A 21,011-nucleotide genomic window follows, 5' to 3' on the forward strand; every position below is an offset into this window, starting at 1 on the left:
GCTCTGAGTTCCAGGAAATTTATTTGATGCTTCCTTTCCTGGGCTGACCAAAGACCTTGAGTCTGGAACTCGTTCAAGTGAGCTCCCCATGCGTACAGAGAGGCGTCGGTGGTGATGACTAGTTGATGAGGAGGCTGATGAAACAGAAGACCTCTGGATAGATTTGAGGATACCAACCACCATTGAAGAGACTGACGAAGAGATGATGTCACAGATATGTGTCGTGAGCAAGGATCCGACGCTTGGGACCACTGGGTAGCAAGGGTCCATTGAGGAGTGCGCAGGTGAAGACGGGCATGAGGTGTGACATGAACTGTGGATGCCATGTGCCCCAAGAGTACCATCATTTGTCTTGCTGAGATGGACGGCAGAGGAAGCACCTGGTGACATAGAGACTGAAGAGTCTGGAGACGATTGGATGGTAGGAAAGCTCTCATGAGGAGTGTATCCAGGATCGCTCCAATGAATTGAAGCCTCTGAGTGGGAATGATATGAGATTTGGGTAGATTGATCTCGAATCCCAGAAGTTGTAGAAACTGGATGGTTTGGTTGGTGGCCAGAAGGACTGCTTGAGCGGAAGTGTCTTTGATCAACCAATCGTCCAGGTAAGGGAATACATGCAGGTGGTGAGAGCGTAGAAATGCCGCTACCACAATGAGACATTTGGTGAATACCCTTGGAGAAGAGGCAAGACCGAAGGGCAGTACCTTGTACTGGTAATGACAATGATTGATCATGAATCGGAGATATGGTCTTGAGGTTACATTGATCGGTATGTGAGTGTAAGCCTCTTTGAGATCGAGGGAGCATAGCCAGTCGTTTTGATTTAGGAGGGGATAAAGGATGGCTAAAGAAAGCATCTTGAATTTTTCTTTTACTAGATAAATGTTGAGATCGCGAAGATCCAGGATGGGTCTGAGATCTCCTGTCTTTTTGGGAACTAGAAAGTAACGGGAGTAGAATCCCTGCCCCTTTTGATCTAGAGGAACTTCCTCTATAGCGTTCAGAAGGAGGAGGGATTGGACCTCCTGAATAAGGAGGGCCGATTGAGGACTGTTCAAAGCAGACTCTTTTGGCAGGCTTTGAGGTGGAAGAGTCTGAAAGTTGAGAGAGTAGCCGTGGCGGATGATGTTGAGGACCCATTGGTCCGATGTGATTACTTCCCACCGGCTGAGGAACAGAGAAAGTCGACCTCCTATAGGCTGAGGCAGGAGAGCAGGAATAGGGATACTGGCTATACTGTGGAGAATGAAGTCAAAAGGGCTGTGACTTCTGCTGAGGAGGTTGTTTTACAGCTTGTTGCTGCTGCTGTTGTCTGGGAGGCTGACGTTGTTGCTGCCTCTGACGCCTAGGTTGCTGAGCAGTGGTAGTCAATGGACGAGCTGTGAAGCGGCGTTGATAGGCCGATTGCTGCCTGTATGGTCTTGGCGGAGGAGGCTTCTTTTTATTCTTGAGCAGGGTATCCCAGCGCGTCTCATGAGCAGAGAGCTTTTGTGTGGTTGAGTCCATGGAATCCCCAAAGAGCTCATCCCCTAGGCATGGGGCATTGGCTAACCGATCTTGATGGTTAACATCAAGCTCGGATACCCGAAGCCAGGCCAAACGACGCATAGCTACTGACATTGCTGTCGCTCTGGATGTTAGTTCAAAGGTGTCATATATGGATCTCACCATAAACTTACGTAATTGTAGAAGAGACGACAAGCATGCGTGAAAAGCGGGATGCTTTCGTGAAGGAAGATATTTTTCGAAAGAAGCCATGGTGGTAAGGAGATGCTTTAAATAAAAAGAAAAATGAAAAGCATAATTACTAGCCCTATTTGCTAACATAGCATTTTGGTAGAGCCTCTTACCAAATTTATCCATGGCCCTTCCTTCTCTGCCAGGAGGGACAGATGCATATACACTGGCTCCTGAAGTCTTTTTAAGGGTGGATTCGACAAATAAGGATTCATGTGGAAGTTGAGGTTTGTCGAACCCAGGAATGGGAATTACTTTATATAGAGAATCCAGTTTACGTGGGGCCCCTGGGACAGTTAAAGGAGTCTCTAAATTCTTATAGAAAGTTTCCCTCAAGATGTCATGAAGGGGAAGTTTCAAAAATTCCTTTGGAGGCTGATCAAAATCAAGGGCATCCAAAAAAGCTTTAGACTTTTTGGATTCAGCCTCCAAAGGAATGGACAAGGACTCACACATCTCTTTCAAAAAACTAGAGAAAGAGGAAGTGGCCTGTTTGGAGGATGGGTCAGGGACAGCCGAATCCTCCTCCTCTGAGGAACATTCGCCTTCAGAAAGAAAGGGTTCCTCTGAGTCTCCCCACAGATCAGGGTCCCTGACATGGGAAGAATGGTCCCGAGACTCAGGTGTCGACGTTTGCATGTGTCGGGTTTTGCGCACCGACTTACCCGACCTCATCGATACCGAGTCAGGAGAAGTTATCGGTCGCACCGGTGCCGAAGTCTGCACCGATTGATGGTGAGCTCTCGGCTCCGGTGCCAGGACTGGCATCGATACCGATGAGGTTAGGTGAAGCGGTACCGAGACAGTGGAAGCGGGTAACACGGGTTCCACAATCGGTATCGATACGGGTTGATCCATAACCGGTACCGGTGGCTCGGTGCGGACTGGCACCGGAAGGTTCGGTGTCATGATAGCAGGAAGGAGTCGTTCTAATTGCTCCTTAAGCTGCACCTGAAGGATGGCCGTAATGCGGTCATCGAGGGATGGCACCGGTACCGCTTTTTTCTTCTGCGGTACCTGCGGTGCCGCTCGACGCCCCGGAGATGAGGAGCCCGATGTCGAGGGACTCACCTCTATAGGGGCGGAGCGCTTCCGCTGGCGTCTTACAGGCGGCAGGATTGGACTCACTGCACTCGAGGCCGGAAGACGTTCCAGCGGGGAAGGCTTCTTAGCCGGCTTACCTGACTGTTGAGACGCCGGTGTGGAATCACGCGGCGTCGAAGATGAGGGTGCCGACTGAATCGGTGCCGAAGCCGGAGTCGAAGGAACGGGGTCGGACATCTCGGCACCGAATAACAATCGCTGCTGAATTTGGCGATTTTTCAATGTCCGTTTTTTTAAAGTAGCACAGCGGGTGCAAGAAGAGGCCTGATGCTCAGGACCCAAACACTGTAAACACCAGTTGTGTGGGTCCGTGAGAGATATAGGCCTAGCACACCGCTGGCACTTTTTAAAACCCGGTTGAGGGGGCATGAAAGTAAAAACGGCTTCCGCCAAATCGAAGGCCGAGGCTTCGATGGTGGCAGAAGGCCCCGCCGGGGAAAACCGAAAAATAAAGAATAAAAATGAAAGTTTTTTTTTTTTTTTTTTACAAATGGGATAGAAAGAAAAAAGGCAATTTAAGCCAAAACGTTTACGCGAGCGGGAAGGCAAGTTAGGAGAAAATTTCAACAGCCGTTGAAAACGCGTCTTCTTAGCTCCGCGGAAACTAAGAAACTGAGGGACCGCGCGCCTCTGTCGGGCGGGAAGGCACTCGCGCGTGCGCGGTGCGGCCGAGCTAGAACTTTCTAAAAAGTTCTTAGAGTGCAATCACTCTAAAATTGTCCGTACCGGGGCTCCGTCGGTGCCGTCACCCATCAGTCAAGAATATGCTGCCTGCTTGTCCTGGGATAAACACTTCTACACGATTCACTTGCAGAAAGAAAAACCTGAAGGGGTCTCTGTGTTCCTCTGCTACATGAGAAGAGCCAAAAGCAATGATTGTGGCTTTCTGCAATACCCAGTCCGCGGGTACAGATTGAACACCTATCTTACAGACTCCAAAGTGGATGTAACAGAACTGTGTTTTACTGTATTGTTTTAAATTTATTATGCTTTTAAATCGCAATCTACTTCATAAAATCATTTAAATAGATCTACCATTTCATCACAACTATTATAAAAAAATGGGAGAATTGTTTTTACATCCATTTGACAGAACTGAACAAAAAAGGGACCCGAGATAGCACACACTGAGGACTTTTCCCTAGTTATGACTCTGAGACAGTTGTTCCATCCCACGACATACAATGTTACCACCCATTTGTGGGCCTGATTGCATCTTGCTTGATGACAAAGAACTATTTACAAGGAGTTGGGGGATTTTTATAACAGGTCGATTATGTCACTTTATAAAGCAGGCACCCACAAGACCCCTAATAGTGCTCTGAAGGTGAAACCCTATTCATTTACATGTGTTTTATAAAATATGCATGTACATCATAACTGCCTCAACTCTACCTATTCTCTGCTCCCAAAATATCTATACGTAGTATATACGAGTACCTGCCATCTTGTTGGCATGATTACATATACAAGTGCACTTGCTATATTTATAAAGGCTTTTTCTGTTTTGCCTCTGTAGAAAAGCCTTTTAATAAATCAGACTCAACATTCTACCAAACTAATATTTAACATCCACATATTTCAATAAAAACTTTAGTCAAGAAATTAAGGCAAAATATTTAGATATACTTGAAAGTTGAGATTTTACAAAATCATTGAACTTAATAAAAATAAACATAGCAGAAATACGTATACAACTCACCTGGAACAGTTTGAAGAGAGTTCTTCCATTGGTAGCTACCATTTCTAGCAACATATCAAACTGTTGTCCTTCCGATGTCTCACTGTACGGAGCACAGAGAGCAAATGTGAGGAAGTCCAAGAGAGAACTAATAACTAGAGCACCTGTCCCATGATCCTAAAAGGGAAAGAAGGCAACATATTGCTAAGTATTTTTTTTGGTCTTTTCTTCTCTTCTCCAATTCCTCTCCAGAAAAAGTCCCACTGCCTCGCCAGGAGCAAGGAAAAATATCTTCTGTGTTTGAACCTTTCACCCTGAAGAGAAAATGATTTTATTAAACTGATCTTTGGGAGATAGAAGTCCATGATTTGCCACATGCTTTTATGATTGACAAGACTGCTCTGTACATGGATTTTATTATTGGTTGCTAATAAAGAGGGTTTTGAAAACCAGGCACGCTCTGCTCTTTTCCTTTGGATTTTGATGCTATTTGTGCAGAGCTGGTTGTCTCCATTGTGGTTGCTGGACAGAAGTAAAGAACATTTTTAGATTATTAATGTTCATTTTCAGAGTAATAAGTTTCTCATCCCATCCTTTTACTAACTCCTATTTTAACTTTATATTATAGTTTAAGCCAGTGGTTCTTAAACCTGTCCTGGGGGGGCCCCCAACAGCTGGGGTTTCAAGATATCCCTAATGAATATGCATGGGAGATATTTGCATGCTTACTACCTACTTTATAGGCAAATCTCACTCATGCATATTCATAAGGGATATCTTGAAAATCCAACTAGTTGGGGATCCCCAGAACAGGTTTAAGAACTACTGGTTTAAACTATTACATCTGCACCTACAAGTTGCACACAACCACATGTTTGAAAATTTAAAGAAAGCATTTATGTAGATTAAAAATGAGGGTTAAAAAGAAAAGTAATGCCCTCCACCACCAAAATTCATCAACAGATGTCAACAATGAAACTACAAGTGTTCACTTGTTGTTTGAAATCTCTTCCTTCACCTTACTTGGCAAGAAATATTTGTGTGAAAAGACTTACTGCTTATGAAATAAAAGCATGCAGTGAGCACCTGTTGGAGTGCTTTAAATAACTTCCTGTGATAGAATTTCCGACTGTTGAAGGAGTCTCTCCAACTGAAATTCACTGCTGCATGCAAGTTGTTAACGGTGATGATGCGAGTACTGTGCATAACTGGGCCAAAAATTGTAAAAGACTATGGACTGGGAAGGGCTGGTGTGTGATTAAAAAAAAAAAAAGTGGACAATCCATGACGGACAATTCTCACATGAGAAAGTTTGACAAACTCATAAAGGACAATTGGAGGATCGCTCTTAAGTGTTACACTGCAATCCTGAAAACTTTGAAAGAATGAGAAGTGTTTGGAAGCACAAGAAAATTTTGTTCCATCATGATGCTAGGACCCTCACAGCATGAAACACCTGAGGCAAACAAAGGTGGGTCTCAGGCTTGCACAAAGTAAAAATATTGATGGTTACACTTGGGTAATTTATTTTATCATTACATATTATGTCCTGTTATGATATGTTACTAATAAAAGTAGGAAAAATGGGAAAATTATGAATATTTATGTTGCCTGTACAGTTAATAGTGCAATGTATGTAGTAATTATTGTTCGTTTATTTGTATTGCACTGTTTTAGTTTGAAAATCAATAAAGAATTTTTTTTAAAAAGACTATATTAAGGTTCATAAATCAGAGGCCATAATCTCATGGCACCCTTCAAGAACCCGATTATGTCCGGGTGGGCCGCTAGTGAAGCTCTCCTCTTTCAGCCCCAGAAAACAGAAGAGTCCTGCTATATGAATTCCACTGCCATTCCTTTGTCAAGGCCCTCTTGCAGGAAGCCAACACAGATGAAATGGTGGCATTGCCCAGTCCAACTGTTCTTTGCTGCACCAGCACTAAAATGTCTCCCATGCCTTAGTATATGCTGCAACAGTCATCAGCTTTTTGGCTCTAAGTATTCTTTATGGACCAGCACCGTGCACTCAAGAGCCATGCCATAAGACCAAAGCACCCTGGATCTTCTAGGGCAATTGGCCTCTGCAAGAGTAAGTCTGGAAGTACTTGCAGTCTGAGACTTTGCTCCTTTTGTAGACGAGATCACAGGTGTCTGGCCAAGTAAACAGCCTCTATCAGGAGACAGCCCGAAAGCAATCATATTCCTATAGCATACCTAAACCAGTGTTCTCCCTAGCGTGTTTTAGCCGGGCGCTGCGCCCAGCTAATTTAGGTGAGTGCCCGGCTGTCATCTTGCATCTGCACCACCAGCATCAAAGCCGCGCTCCAATCCTCTTCCCTGTCCTTACTCCAGGGGTGTCTAACCCGCGGCCCGACAAGAAGTTTTGTACGGCCCAGCTTCTCTCTCTCTCCGGCGGTAGTTTTCTGGCCGGCTCCCTTCTGCAGTCGACTGTGGGTGGCGTCGGCTCCTCGCGCGTGATCTGTGGCTGTGTCAGAAGCGTTCCCTCTGACGTCAGAGAGAAGGCTACCGAATCAGCCATGAATCGCGCACGAGGAGCCGACGCCGCCCGCAGCCAACTGCAGAAGGGAGCTGGCCAGAAAACTACCGCCGGAGGGAGAGAGAAGCTGGGCCGCACAAAACTCCTTGTCGGGCCACGGGTTGGACACCCCTGGGGTAGAGACAGGGAAGAGGATTGGTGCGCGGCTTGCAAAAAAAATGTGTCCCAAGAACCAAAGTGGCTGTAGGAGTCCTGAGACTCTGACTGGAGTTTCTGAATTATAAATTGGTGAGTATTTTGGGGTATTTCATATATGTGGTCTTGAATAAACTCAGAACTTTGTATAAGGGATTGAAACCTTCATATACAGTACAAAATGGGAACAGACCAAAATAAATTGATCCATTTCTTTAAATTTATTTCTAATTTTTGCATTGGCAGCTATGACTGTTTAAATGACAATCACTCTATCCAAAAGGAAGAAGACTAAAAATTATTCCCAGAGGATAGTTTCTCATGTAGAGGGATAAAAGTTCATTGCACACAGCTGGTGGAAATGCCCAAAACCAGGTGCTCTAGAGCAGTGTTCTTCAACCGCCAGTCCGTGGACAGGTGCCAGTCTGCAGACATTTTCTGCCGGTTCACAGGGCTGGCACGTCCATCGGGCCCAAGACAGCGTTCTTCAGCCGCCAGTCCATGGTGCGATCAAAGCGGCGTCTTCGGGCCAGTTTCCTGAGTGCTGCAGTGCACAAAGCCATGGGAAAAGGCTCCTCCACGCGGCCTGCGCTTGAACCGGAAGCCTTCTCTCTGACACCGCAACGTCAGAGGGAAGGCTTCCAGATGAGGCGCGGGATGCATGCGAGGAGCTGCTGCCCACAGCTTTGTGCAATGCAGCACTCAGGGACCCGGCCCGAAAATGCTGCATTGATCGCAAAGTGGACCGGCCCAAAGATAACACCAGGGGGCAGGTCAGAAGGCAAGGCACATGGAGGGAGAGAGACAACAACGGTAGGGGAAATGCTTTTATTTTTTTTTTATTTAGTGATTGATTTGTCTGTTCAGGAAGAAATGCATTTGTTTCTTTTCCTCTGAGGTTGTACTGCTTGCAGAGCCTTGCATCTTAGGGTTTGTAAATATTAGTACTTTTAATTTTTGGTCCTGCATTTGCATGGGGTTATCTGTTTTATGGTAGGAATGAATGTTAAAAGCATACGGTGTGCTTTGTGTATTTTAATTTTGAGGTTAAGCATTATGTGCTGTTAATACAATTATATTGTGTGTTTATATGAAAAATGAATCGAACAAATGGTGTTACAATTAGTACTATTATGGGGGCAGGGTTTGGGGCAGAGATTGAGTGGAGATGGGCATGACTTATCCAAGTGTTCTTCAACTGCCGGTCCGTGGACTGGTGCCGGTGCCCAAATAATTATTTTATTTCCGCCGGTCCATAGGTGTCTAAAGGTTGAGGAACACTGCTCTAGAGATCCAGATCAATTGTAGATACATTTGATAACTCTTCAAAAGCATTCTAGAAATGGTCTAGTTCATTGTACCTGCATAATCCTGATACCCTGCACAGAATTTATAGCATTGGTGTGGAGGAAGAGGGAAAGAGATATTTGAAGGGAGAACTGTTGGGAAGAGAAAGGAAGAAATGGTGGACCTGGGGAAGGGAGGCAGGCAGGCAGGGGGAGAGATGGGATAGGGTCAGTTGGGAAGAGAAAGGGAGAGAAGTTGGATCTTGGGATGGGAAGGAGGGAGAAATGTTAGGTATGTGGATGGAAGGCAGAGATGCAGCATCTCTCTTTTTTCCCCCCTCCATTTCATTGTTCAGCATCAAAGGGGGAGGGAAGAAGAAAACAGAAAAGAGAGGGAGCAAAATGTTGGACCATGGAGATAGAGGAAGAGAGATGGGACCCATGGGAGGGAAGGAGGGAAGATAGCTGGGATAAGAAGATGCTAGGTAGGAGATGGAAAGAAAGGGATAGGGAGTTACAACCTGACCAGTGGAGAGAGGGAGGAGGATTCTGAAAGTGGTGAGCCATATGGATGAGGTCAAAAGGGAGATGACAAGAGGAGTGAGTACAGTGGTAGAAATGTGGTAATGGGAAGGAAATAGGCTGGGAAAGGAGTGAGATGGGAAATGGGAGAGCTAGGGACTGAGAGAAGATGGAGAATTGAGAGGTAGCTGAACATTTATAAAGAAGAAGGGTAAGAAAGAAGGCAAGATTTGAGTGGCAGAGGCAAAAAAGAGAAAAAGTTAAGAAGGCTGAAAGGGAAAAATCAATACATTGGAGACAGGCATAAGGAAAGAATGGAACAGTATTGAGAGGAGAAAAACTGGACAGCAAACATTGGAAAGAGAATTAGTAGAAGATCGACAAAAAGCAGAAAGAGAAACTAGGACCAAGATGATGGAAAAACAAAACATCCAGACAATAAGGTAGAAAAAATTGTTTTATTATGAATTTATTAACTGGAATATGTTAGCTATGGGATATGTGCATCACAATTATTTTTGTATTCAGTGGCGTAGTCATATACAGCTGATTTGGAAGAGGGACTGGAGCCCAAAATTAGTGGAGGGGCACCAAAGTTTCTCCCTGCCTGAGTGCAATTTATAAATACTTGAGCTAGTAGAGATTCCCAAGCCCTGCCAACTGAAGACATCTTCCTCCAGTCTGGCAACTCAAAATCTCCAAGCTTTGCAGCCAAAGGCAATATCCTCAAGCTGCCCCTGCTTTCATGCATACATGAAAACCAAGGGGGGGGGGGGCAGGGAGGAGGCCCAAAAAAGCAGTAATATTTACCCTGATTAAACGATCCTCCACGTGCGCTGTTGACAGCTGATTCAGCATCCCCGCTCTGATGAGGCTCACCTCTGAAGAGGCTCACCATAGCTGTAATAGAAGTGAATGGGAGAACCAGGAACGCGCATCCCTGCTCATCAGAGTGGGGATGCGGAAGCCTGTGGCTGCTCCCACTGTCAGCAGTGTACGTGGAGGATCACTCAGCCAGAGTAAGAATTACTGCTTTTTTGGGTTCTTCTCCACAGTGTCCCTTTAATGAAGGTTTATTATTAGATACGTACATCTTCTATATTAGTGATTGCAAATTTGGGACCTGCTCAGCCTTTTTTTTTTGCTCATCAGCTAGTGTTAGTGTTGGTGTTTGTGCGGCCCCAGAAAATTTTTTTGTCCAATGTGGCCCAGGGAAGCCAAAAGGTTGGACACCCCTACCCTACTTCTTCACCGTGAGCAGGGAGGGGTAACTTTCATAGCGTTCCAGGTAGTGGGCCAACCCTCTTCCCCACTCCTACTCCTTCACTGTAAGCAGGGAGGGTTAATTTGCATAGCATCAAATTTGCACCAACATATTTCCCCGTCCCGCCCCACCCGGCTATTTTTTCGTGCCACCCGGCTAGAAAAAATTTCTGGGGAGAACACTGCCTAAACTATGGAATCAACACCCTCCTGACCTTCCAGAATGCAATAAAGACGCTTCTTTTCATGGACTGGATCAATTCTAGTCTCAAACTTTGACAGACCTTGCTTCAATGTACCTTTACCTCAGAACATCTGTGCCTGCTAACCAGTTCTTCTACTGTTCACTGCAGATATGTTAATACCCATTCTTGACTATGATTTATTTTCTTAGTCACATTCTCTATAAGTTGTAAGTTATTGATTCTATAGCTTTGTGTTTTGATCCTTATCATGTTATTGACTCTGTAACGTACGGATCTCTGTTCCTGAAAACTTTGTGTATGTATCCTTGTAACCCATTCTAGGCTCCTGGGTTGCACGAGCTATAAAAATAAATAAATATTCCAAGGACTGCATCAGAACCAAGTTGCTCTTTTGAAAGTTCACAATTCATCCCAGACTCTGCAGTGTCTCCACAACAGCCACTACCGCTTTTTCTCCTCTGATGAACCAATCAACCAATTACGGGTGCACCTACCAATCCGCTCTGCAGAGATGAGCGGCTACCACCACCATAACCTTGGTGAAAGTTTGGGGCGCTGCTGCTAGTCCACAAGGAAGCACTGAGATTGATTCTCCAGCACATAAAATCTAAGGAACTTCCTGTGTTCTGAGAAGAAGGTAAGCTTTAATCAAATTTAAGGTAGCCAAAAAGCTTCTTGGTGCCACCACTACGACGACAGACCAAACGGTCTCCATTTGAAACTGATGTACTTTCAGGGTCACAATGACATGTCTGAGATCCAGGATAGGCCTCCACTCCTCTGAGCCTTTCTAATCTAATCTTCAGTTTATATACTGGGTCATCTCCCGAAGGAGCTCGACTCGGTTTACAATTGATTAAATTAGAGTTACATAAGAATAAGCCTATGAGAGAAAATATTATTAGTGTATCATTTTAGAGACAGCACTGGAATTAAAATTAAATTGTAAAATTAAAAGACTAAAAAGATTAGGATATACTGTTATTACAGCACTTCAGCAGGTAAACTTTTCAGATATAGTGTAAACAACCAAGTTTTTAGATCTTTCCGGAATTGTTGAAGCTGTCCATCAGTCTGATGGAATCAGGAAGCCTATTCCAAATTTCAACCAGTTTAAATGCTATAGATTTACTAAGCTTCCCAGCACATTTAAGTCCTCTAAAAGAAGGAAATGATATTTATATATTGTTGTAATCCTCGAATAACAGGATCTAGTAGCATTCCTACATAAAGGGATTGAAGGAAACTTATAGATAACACATGCACATTTAAACTGTATCCTATAACAAACTGGAAGCCAGTGAAGCTCTCTCAGTAATGGGGATACATGATCATATTTCCTCTTTCCAAAGATAAGTTTAGCAGCTGTGTTTTGTATCAACTGCAGTCGATCTAGACTACCCTGTTTAATACCCAAGTAGACAGAATTACAATAGTCCAATTGAGCGAGCACAGTGGACTGTACCAGTAATAAATAATGTTCATGATGAAATAGTGATCTAACTTTCCTCAGCATACACAAGCTAAAGAAACATTTCTTTGGCACGACAAAGTATATGGAGTATCTGCTGAAGCCCAAGTCATCTGGAGGAACTTGTTCTTTAGCTTGGAAATATAGCAACCTCTGTAGCACTGCTCAGATTCTTTTTTCTTTCTCTGGCCAGCCTGCCAGCAAATCTACAAACCTGTTGGAGATGGCACACCAACTCTATCTTGTAATCCTACCTGATAACCAGTAGTTTGACGTTACCTGCTCCCAAGCCTCCAGATAGTCCGAGCACTGACCTCTAATTTTCAAAGGGATGGCGGGAGGGCTAGAGTCATTGTGGCTTTTTGGCTGGCACAGAGGAGTAGGAACCTGAACTTTGGTTTCTCCGGGATCCCGGAGAATCTCTGTCTGGAGCTTGGAAAGGCTCTTGGTATACTGTTGAGAGCACCTGGAGCTATGAAAGTACCTGCTCTGGCATCTACCTGCTTGAGGTCTGCTGTCTGGTAAAGATCTTGGCTGACTGGCCATAAGATCATTCAGGCCCTTGCCAAACAGCATCTGTCCCCTGAAAGGGAGCCTGCTCATCATCACTTTAGAAGTTGAATCCCTACCTATTGTCTGAGCCAGAGCATACTCCGAGCGATAATCGAAAATGTTGAGACTTTCCCCATGACCCTGATAACTGAGGCAGGGGCTCAGAGTCCAGCAGGCTCTGACTTCTGACCCTAGAATGACAGGTGCTTGCCACAAAGGAAGCCACAGCTGCAGCCTTAACTCTTAAGGCTAAAGCCTCAAATTGCCTCCGGAGGACCATATCCACTCTGTGGGCTTGCGGATCTTTTAGAACTCCTCCTCCTTCACTTGGAAGAGAAGTGTGTTTGGTCACCTGGGCTATCAGGAAGTCCACCTTTGGCATAGCAAACATTTTCTGGAATTCCTGATCCATGGATACAATTTAGCCATGGTCTTAGCTACCCACAAGGAGCCTTCAGGGGTCTCCCAGGGCTCTGTGACTAGGATCCTGTCTGGGTGCCATGGAAAAGATGTGGGTTGAGCTTGGACCCCGCTCGGAAGAGAACACTGGGAAGATGGGGTTTGTGTAGGGTCTATTTTTAATTCTCTAAGGGATTCGGTAATGATCTCTAGTACAGTAGTGGACTTAAAAAGTCGGTGAATGGAGGGATCCTCTCCCTGATCTACAGCTGATACCTTCTGGTCCTCTGAATGGGAAGCCATTTCGCCCAGCTAGGAAGCTTCACTTTGGGACAGTACAGGGATCAAATACCAATCCCTTGTCCTCCCTGTCCAATGAACCACCACAGTCCAACATAGCCTCTGCGTTTTCAGAGAGGAATCACTCGGCCTCTAGTAAGGATTGCACACTAGTACGCTCACCCACAGACCTGACCAGCGAATCTCTGTCTTGTGCATAAGCCTGTAAGAGAAGCTTAATGAACTCTGGAGTAAAGGCCTGAGAGGGCAAGTATCCTTGTCCCTCAGGGTATGGCAAATACCTTTTCCTGGGCTGTGAAGCATCTACGCTCTCACAATGCGCAGAACTGATGTCCTGGGGTTATGAAAGGAGTTTAATTTCACCTGTTGGGACCATCTGCCCTTCTCCAGCCCTAGAGGACTATGGAGGGGCTAAGTCCAAAGCTCCCCACCCCTTTCATCTCATGCCACTCGGCACATTCTTCTGCCGTCCATCCAGTGCAAATAAGACATGACATAGGGGAATTACAGTCTGGGGATTCCATTCCTACCAATTTTGAGGAAAAACAAGTTGTTTTTAAAATGTTGGAAAATTTTGGGGGGAAAATGGGAAATTAAAGATGGCCACCACGGCAGAGTTTTTGTGTCAAAAAATGCTCCAAGGATGAAAAAAACAACAAAATAGGATTTTAGAGAAAAGAGATCAACTGCAGAAATAGTCAAAACATAGTTTTCAGACTTCAACCCCTCCCCCAAATTTTCCCATAGGCTGTTTGTACTTTCAGACCATGTGCTGGGAAAGTGGTGCTACAGCCTGCTTAAGCAACCTGAAAGAGTAGCTGGATCTGGAGGGATTTTCTGCCTCAAGCCGACAGTCAGCTGTCATGTCAAGATCTTCGAGCTGCTAGTCGGATCATAGTCAGACCAAGTCTTTAACCCAGGTTGCGACAAATGCCAAAAGGGGAGGGGGGGGAACCACAGTTGGCACTGTAAGAGTCCTGAAGAACACTATTGATGCCTAACAGCCTGCACTCAAACTTTTGACCAAGTCAAGAAAATGAGCAAATGCTGAGGACTTGGAACCCTGAGCTCCACAAACTTTCAGCAGGCCAGCTGCACAGGTCTACAAAGGATACACCTGCCAGCTGAAGACTAAAGTCTTCTTCTCTCCAAGCAGGTGCAGCAGTTGCTTGAGTAGCACAGAAACCATGAACGATTGAAAAAAAAAAAAAAATGACCACCACCACAAAATAAGAAAGAAATAAAAGGAGAAGATCAGCACTACACTTTCATGCTCGCTTGCAGAAAAAGAACTGAAGGGAGCAGCAGAGACCAGGGAGGAGGAGGAGCTGAAAAGTTGTGATTGACATCTTCTAATGAATGCTCACAAGCAGGCATGGCCATCCCTATCATTCAGCATATCATCGCTATTGCACTGGAAATACAATTAGAGTCATTAGTTTAATATCTTCTGCATAACACTGGAATAAATGATTGCAATGGACAACTTTTTTTTCTTTTTTTAACTGTGTGTGTTTAAATTATCACCTCTATTTTTGTAATGACTTCCCGTAGTCTTACCCACTCTGCCATAAAGCCTAGACTTAGCACCATGTGATTTACATCTTTTTCCTAAACTGAAGAAATAACTTCAGGGCATCTATACAACTTCAATGAAGATGTGGAAAGGACTCTGAGCAACTGGTTGGAGAGACAAAATGTGCAGTTCTTTCATGATGACTCAAAATCTATACCTGAACTCTGAGCATTTCCAGTTTGACACCACCATTTCAGCTCCACTGTCCTTGTCTCTTAGCATAGTAAATCTTTTAAAAACTTACCACATGAGAGTTAAACTTTTCTAGCAGGTTTTCCAGAAACTTTTTTGAAGAAAGAAGGGATGCTTTGTTCAGTTGTTCCTGCCTCAAATCATAGTCATCATGCATGGGCTATTAAAAAAAAACAAAAAAAAAACAGACAAAAATCAGATGCAGTAACTTAAAATTTCAGCATTAAATATAAATTTCCATGATTCATTAACAGTAGCAATAAGAAACCTAGCTAGCACTAGCTCAAAATCTGGATGCTGAATAAAACATTTTAAACCTCTCCACCAGTCTGTTTTTCAGAATATCTGCAATGAATTTACTGGAGATCAATATATACAAATTTATTTTATTTAAATTCATTGTGAATATCCTAAAAACACAGCTAAGTCATGAGGACAAGTTTGAGAAGTTATGGACTACAAGAGTTTTATAATTTCCTCACAGCATTGCAATTAAAGTAAAAATTATAAACATAGGAGAAAACAGCAGTAACACTAATGTTCTTCTGTTATATCAAGCAATTCCTGTAGCCAACTGTATATACTTCTAGAAGAACAAACTTCTTTCTTTCATGTACTTGTACAGCAATTCTCTGCTCAATTTTTTTTTTTTTACTGGAAACTGGCAGGCTTAAGTAGCATCAACTGAAATCTCAGTGTTCAATTAACAATACTAGTAAATTATTCAGTGTGTGAAACATTCAGACCTGCAACTGTGATGGTTAAAATATGAACCAAACCGGTATTGCCATTGGGACTATAATGATGTTTCACTGTCCCAACCGCCTATAATTAAAATGTACGAATGACCACTGTGTATACAATGTGACTTTCTAAATATAAAGTAAAATAAACAATAAAGCTTATCTTTGTGTGAAGTGACTTTTCATTCAGTGTAAGATGGTCAGCAGATCCCCAATGACCTTGGCAATGCTGGATTTATGCTCATTACTCAAGCAACTCCTCAAGAAAAAGGGTATGCTATAACCCCTCGACCCTCAACCCTCGTACCCTTCTTCAAGAGAGGTATGCGTTATAGCAGACATTGATTGAAATACTCAACGAGAGGTTTGGGAGGCGCGCCAATACAGAGAATGGAATGGTGCCCAATCATTGGGCTGCCTGGGCAGATGAAGTGGATCAGAAAATGGAGGTCAAGGCATGTCTGTCCTCATAAAAGGATTGCTGCTTCTTTTAGAAGCATGGCCTCTGAAAAGAGCCAGATTTACCAGGTAAATGAAAATGGACCTGAGCCTGAGAGGAATGGAGCCTGAGTCTGAAAATGAGCCCGAGCCTGAGAGGAATAGAGCCTTAGACTTGACCTCTGGTAAATCCTGAGCTTTAGACCCACCAAGATCTTTAACAACCTTCTCAATTAGTACAAAAAAAGAAGCCTACCCTGAAAGAGCAGCCGTACAAGTCTCGACTTTGAGGCAGTATCCAGAGCACAGTGCCGGAGCCAAAGTCAGCACCTAGTAGTAATTGCCAAGGACATTTGTTTGGCTGAGGCCATCAGGAAATCATACAGCAAGTATGCCAAATATGTCAACCCCATCTCTAAGGATGGCAGAGACTGGCAAAGCTGCCTTCTGCACCCAACTCAATCAAGCGCAATCTGCGTTGAGAGCCACAAACCATGGCCGCAAACTCAGAGCTGCCAATTCAAAGGAAAATTTAAGGGAAGATTCCAATTTGCTAGCTTGATCATCATTTAGATCTGTGTTTCCTTCTTGGTGACAGCTGTAACCAGCGAGTCCACCTTTGGAAGCTTCAGAGACTCCAACTCCTCAAATAGAAGAGACGGCTCAGGGGTAATATGATAGAGGTCTATAAAATAATGAGTGGAGTGGAAAAGGTGGATCTGAATCGCTTGTTCACTCTTTCCAAAAATACTAGGACTAGGGGACATGCGATGAAGCTACTAAATAGTAGATTTAAAACAAACCGGAGAAAATATTTCTTCGTATAATTAATCTGCTACTAAGCTTAGTAAAAGGAGCCCACAGTGTGCTTTGTGTAGTTTAATTTTGTGGTTAACCATTATGCATTGTTAATAAGATTATATTGTGTGTATATATGAAAATGAATGGAAAAAATGGCATTACAATTAGCACTATTATGGGGGCGGGGTCTGGAGCTGAGGTCCCCCCCCCCCAACAAAAAAAGCATCCCGCTGCCTATGCCTAGAATGACTATTTGTATAAAGCTGAGATTAAGTATGGTAACATCTATGAGGTGAAAATAACCAGCTGGATCGCTGGAATGGTGTCTCAGGGTAAGGAAGGATCTATATTTCTACTAAGACTAAGTATCTTAATAAAAAAAATTTGGCCTGCGACAGACTGTTTTAGATTTTGGCCCCTTATGTGATTGAGTTTGACACCCCTGAGGTGTTTCTGAGCAGAAATTCGTCAAAAGGTGCTAGATGTGAAAGTTTTACATTAAACAGTAATGTTTGCAATTCTTTTTTAAGTGATTGTAGTGCAATTTTAGTAGAGAAAGTAAGCACTGACCTTACAGTTGTACTCGGAGCTAAATAATTTTCAGAGAAAATCAACCACCACCATTATAAAACATTTTGTCAAAAATATTTGAATTTATTTACTGACATTTTGAAGAAATTCACTCAAGGTGCTGCACAGCAATATTTAAAGAAAGAAACTCGTATATCTGACCAAAATGTTACAAAAGCAAAACATCTATTTTGAACACTAATATTAAAGTGAAACAGACTTACACACATGAGAGCACACAGCATATCAATAGCAGCATGGGTGACTCCATCGTTGTTCCTCTTTAGAGCCTTCACTACCTTTACTCCTAGACGCTCCCGAAACCTTACAAAGGCAGATACATGATATGCATTTATGAAATAAGTCAAAGCAATCTTTTTTTACTTTAACAAGTATTCTTTGGTGACTGCAGCTGACCAGTTGCATTTAATTACATTTTATTCCCTGTCCTTTGCAGTACAGTCCAGGGCAGCTTACAAATCAGAATTACTGCATCCATCTATAATAATAAAAAGCTAAGCGTGCATGCTTACTCTTAACTAAACTAAACTAAACCTTAGGTTTGTATACCGCGCCATCTCCGCAAGCGCAGAGCTCGGCACGGTTTACAGAGTTAAGAGGAAAGGAACTACAATAAGGGATAAAGGAGAGGGACTAAGAGGAAAGAGAGGGACAGAATACTGGAGAATGGGAGGTGATTAGATTTTTGCAAAGAGCCAAGTTTTCAAGTGTTTGCGGAAGGATTGGAAGGAGCTTGAGTTTCTGAGTGGGGATGAGAGGTTGTTCCAGAGTTCTGTGGTTCTAAAGGGGAGAGATGTTCCAAGTTTTCCTGCGCGGGATATACCTTTTATAGAGGGGAATGATAGTTTCAGTTTTTGGGAGGGTCTGGTGGAGTGTGGTTTTGAGGAATTCCAAAAGAGTGGGATAACGGGATGAAGGACGCCATGTAGGATCTTGAAGGCTAAGCAGGCACATTTAAAGAGGACTCTGGAGTATACTGGGAGCCAGTGAAGCTTGGAGAGGAGTGGGGAGACATGATCGAACTTGCCTTTTGCGAAAATAAGCTTAGCCGCGGCGTTCTGAATTAGCTGAAGTCTATGGAGGGTTTTCTTAGTTAGGCTTATATAGATGGAATTGCAGTAATCCAGTCTAGAGAGGATAGTAGATTGAACGAGGACGGTAAAGTGAGAATGATGAAAGCAGGATCTCACCTTCCTCAACATATGAAGGCAAAAGAAGCATTTTTTTATCAAAGAGTTGAGGTGATCATTGAAGGAGAGAGAGGAGTCTATGACGATGCCTAGGACTTTGCTTGAAAACTCAAGCTGAAGAGTGGGTAAATGATCTAATGTTGGGCCGAACCAAAGTAGTTTTGTTTTGGACTCATTCAGTTTCATTTGTACAGATTGGGCCCAGGATTGGAGATTCGTAATACAAGTGGATATGTTCTCAGCGAGGTTAGAGAGGTTTGAGTCGGTCTCGAGGAGGATGAGGATGTCATCGGCGTAGGTGTAGAGAGTTTCTAGGGGGGATAGATGAAGGAGTTTCAGAGAGGACATGTAGATGTTGAAAAGGATAGGAGAGAGGGGGAAGCCTTGCGGGACTCCACATTTCGGTTTCCAGGGGGGGGATGAAGTACCGTTTAGGTTAACGGTGTAGGAGCGGAAGCGTAGGAATTTCGAGAACCAATCTAGGACTGTGGCGCTTATGCCTATTTCAGAGAGTTGGAAGATAAGGATATCGTGATGGACGATGTCGAAAGCTGCAGAGAGGTCGAATTGTAGGAGAACAGCGAATTTGTTGCGAGAATGGAGTTGTTGCACCTTAGAGATTAGTGAGGCCAGAAGGGATTCGGTGCTGAAGTTGGGTCTGAAGCCGAATTGGTGGGGTAGGAGGATAGAGAATCTTTCTAGGTAGGATGAAAGTTGAGTAGATATGATGGATTCTAATAACTTGGTTAGGAGGGGGATATTTGCTATTGGGCGGTAGTTTGATGGTATGGCCTTTTTCAATAGAGGGGCCAATGAAATATGTCCCATGTCGGAGGAGAAGAGGCCCGATTTTAGGGCTGAGTTTATAAGTTCGGTGAGGGAAGTGATGGCCTGTGTAGAGGTAGGAGGGGAAAGGGTCCAAGGTGCACTTGCAAGTTTTTAGTTTGAGGCAAAGTTTGGAGATTTGCGATTCGGAAACAAGTTCGAAGACGGTCCAGGATCTGTCGGCTGGAATGGGGGTGGAGACAGGTAAGGTAGGGTTGGGGTCAGTAGAGACCAGGGAGTTGTAGGAGACTGTGGGTGAGAAGGAGCATCTTAGGGTGGTAACCTTTTCATTAAAGAAGATTGCTAGGGCATCGGCTGATATGGACGGTGGGAGCAAGGGTGGGTCTTTTTTTGTAGTTAGGGAGCGCCAGTTGTTAAACAGTGCACTGATCTGGTTGTTGGATTTAGAGATCTTGTCTCCGAAGAAGTTCTTCCTGGCTTTTTTTAGTGTTGAATTGTAAAGCTTAATATTGTCCCTCCAGGTAAAGCTTAATATTGTCCCTCCAGGTCTGTCTATCAGAGGGGGATTTAGATTTTTTCCATTTGCGCTCCAGAGCGTGACATTTCTGTTTCAAATCTCTGTGAAGAGGTAAGTACCAGGGGGTAGGAGATGGTTTTAGTGGATCTTGGAGCAAGGGAGTGGTAGGTGGACTCTGAGAGGGCGGTCCAGTTGTGCCAATGGGATTCGGAGTCTGTAGGTCTAGGGTTGGAGGAGAGTTGGTTGAGGAATTTGGACCAGAATAGTTTGCTCGAGATTTTTTTGCGGTAGGTTATGGAATGAGAGGTGTGTTGCCTGATCTGTAGTTCCGTAGCCGGCAGAGTGCGCATGCGCGCTTACCACGCATCTCTCTGTCTCGCAGCAGGCTTGCCGGCTCCGGCCAGACAAAGTTCATTTTTTTGTCCAAAGTCCCCACCGCGGCTCCTCTATCAAACCTCACCAGAGTTGGAGAAGACTTTCGACTCTGGCGGGGATCGAGAGAGTAGACGCAGCGTCGGCTTTGAACTAAAAAAATGAACTTTGGCTGGCCGGAGCCGGCAAGCCCGCTGCGAAACAGAGAGATGGCTCCCTAACTGCCCCCACCTTCCCTTCCCGCAGTCCCGACTACAAACCTGCCGATTCCAGCAGCGTGTGCAGCACTCTACACACACTGCTTCGGGGCCTTCTATTGCCATGATTTGCTCTGCCGCGTCTCTGATGATGTCAGATGATGCCCGTCTCTGCGAGCTTGGTCCCTGTACCTGCCCCATCCCATCAAACTCGAACCCCATCTCCGCCCAGTCCCCATGAGCTCGGTCCCCGCAAACCGTCTGATCCTATCTGCATAAGCCTTGAATAGTTATGATTGAACTTATTTTATTACAGTATAAAAAGAAACAATATTCTGTACAATTGTCATTTTATAAACAAATACAGAGCAAAGATCAACAAAACCCATCTC

The 21,011-nt window shown here is 44.1% G+C and overlaps 1 protein-coding gene across 1 annotated transcript in view; it reads right to left on the minus strand.

Moving 5' to 3' along the window:
* The window catches only part of DNAJC13 (DnaJ heat shock protein family (Hsp40) member C13), a 495,155-nt gene that overhangs the window by 377,311 nt on the left and 96,833 nt on the right, over nucleotides 1-21,011 (minus strand). The window contains 3 exon segments of the mRNA XM_033929988.1: nucleotides 4,547-4,702; nucleotides 15,037-15,144; nucleotides 17,761-17,860. Coding sequence (XP_033785879.1) covers nucleotides 4,547-4,702; nucleotides 15,037-15,144; nucleotides 17,761-17,860 — 364 coding nt within the window.

This window comes from Geotrypetes seraphini, chromosome 2, assembly GCF_902459505.1.
Source record: "Geotrypetes seraphini chromosome 2, aGeoSer1.1, whole genome shotgun sequence".
NCBI lineage: Eukaryota > Metazoa > Chordata > Amphibia > Gymnophiona > Dermophiidae > Geotrypetes > Geotrypetes seraphini.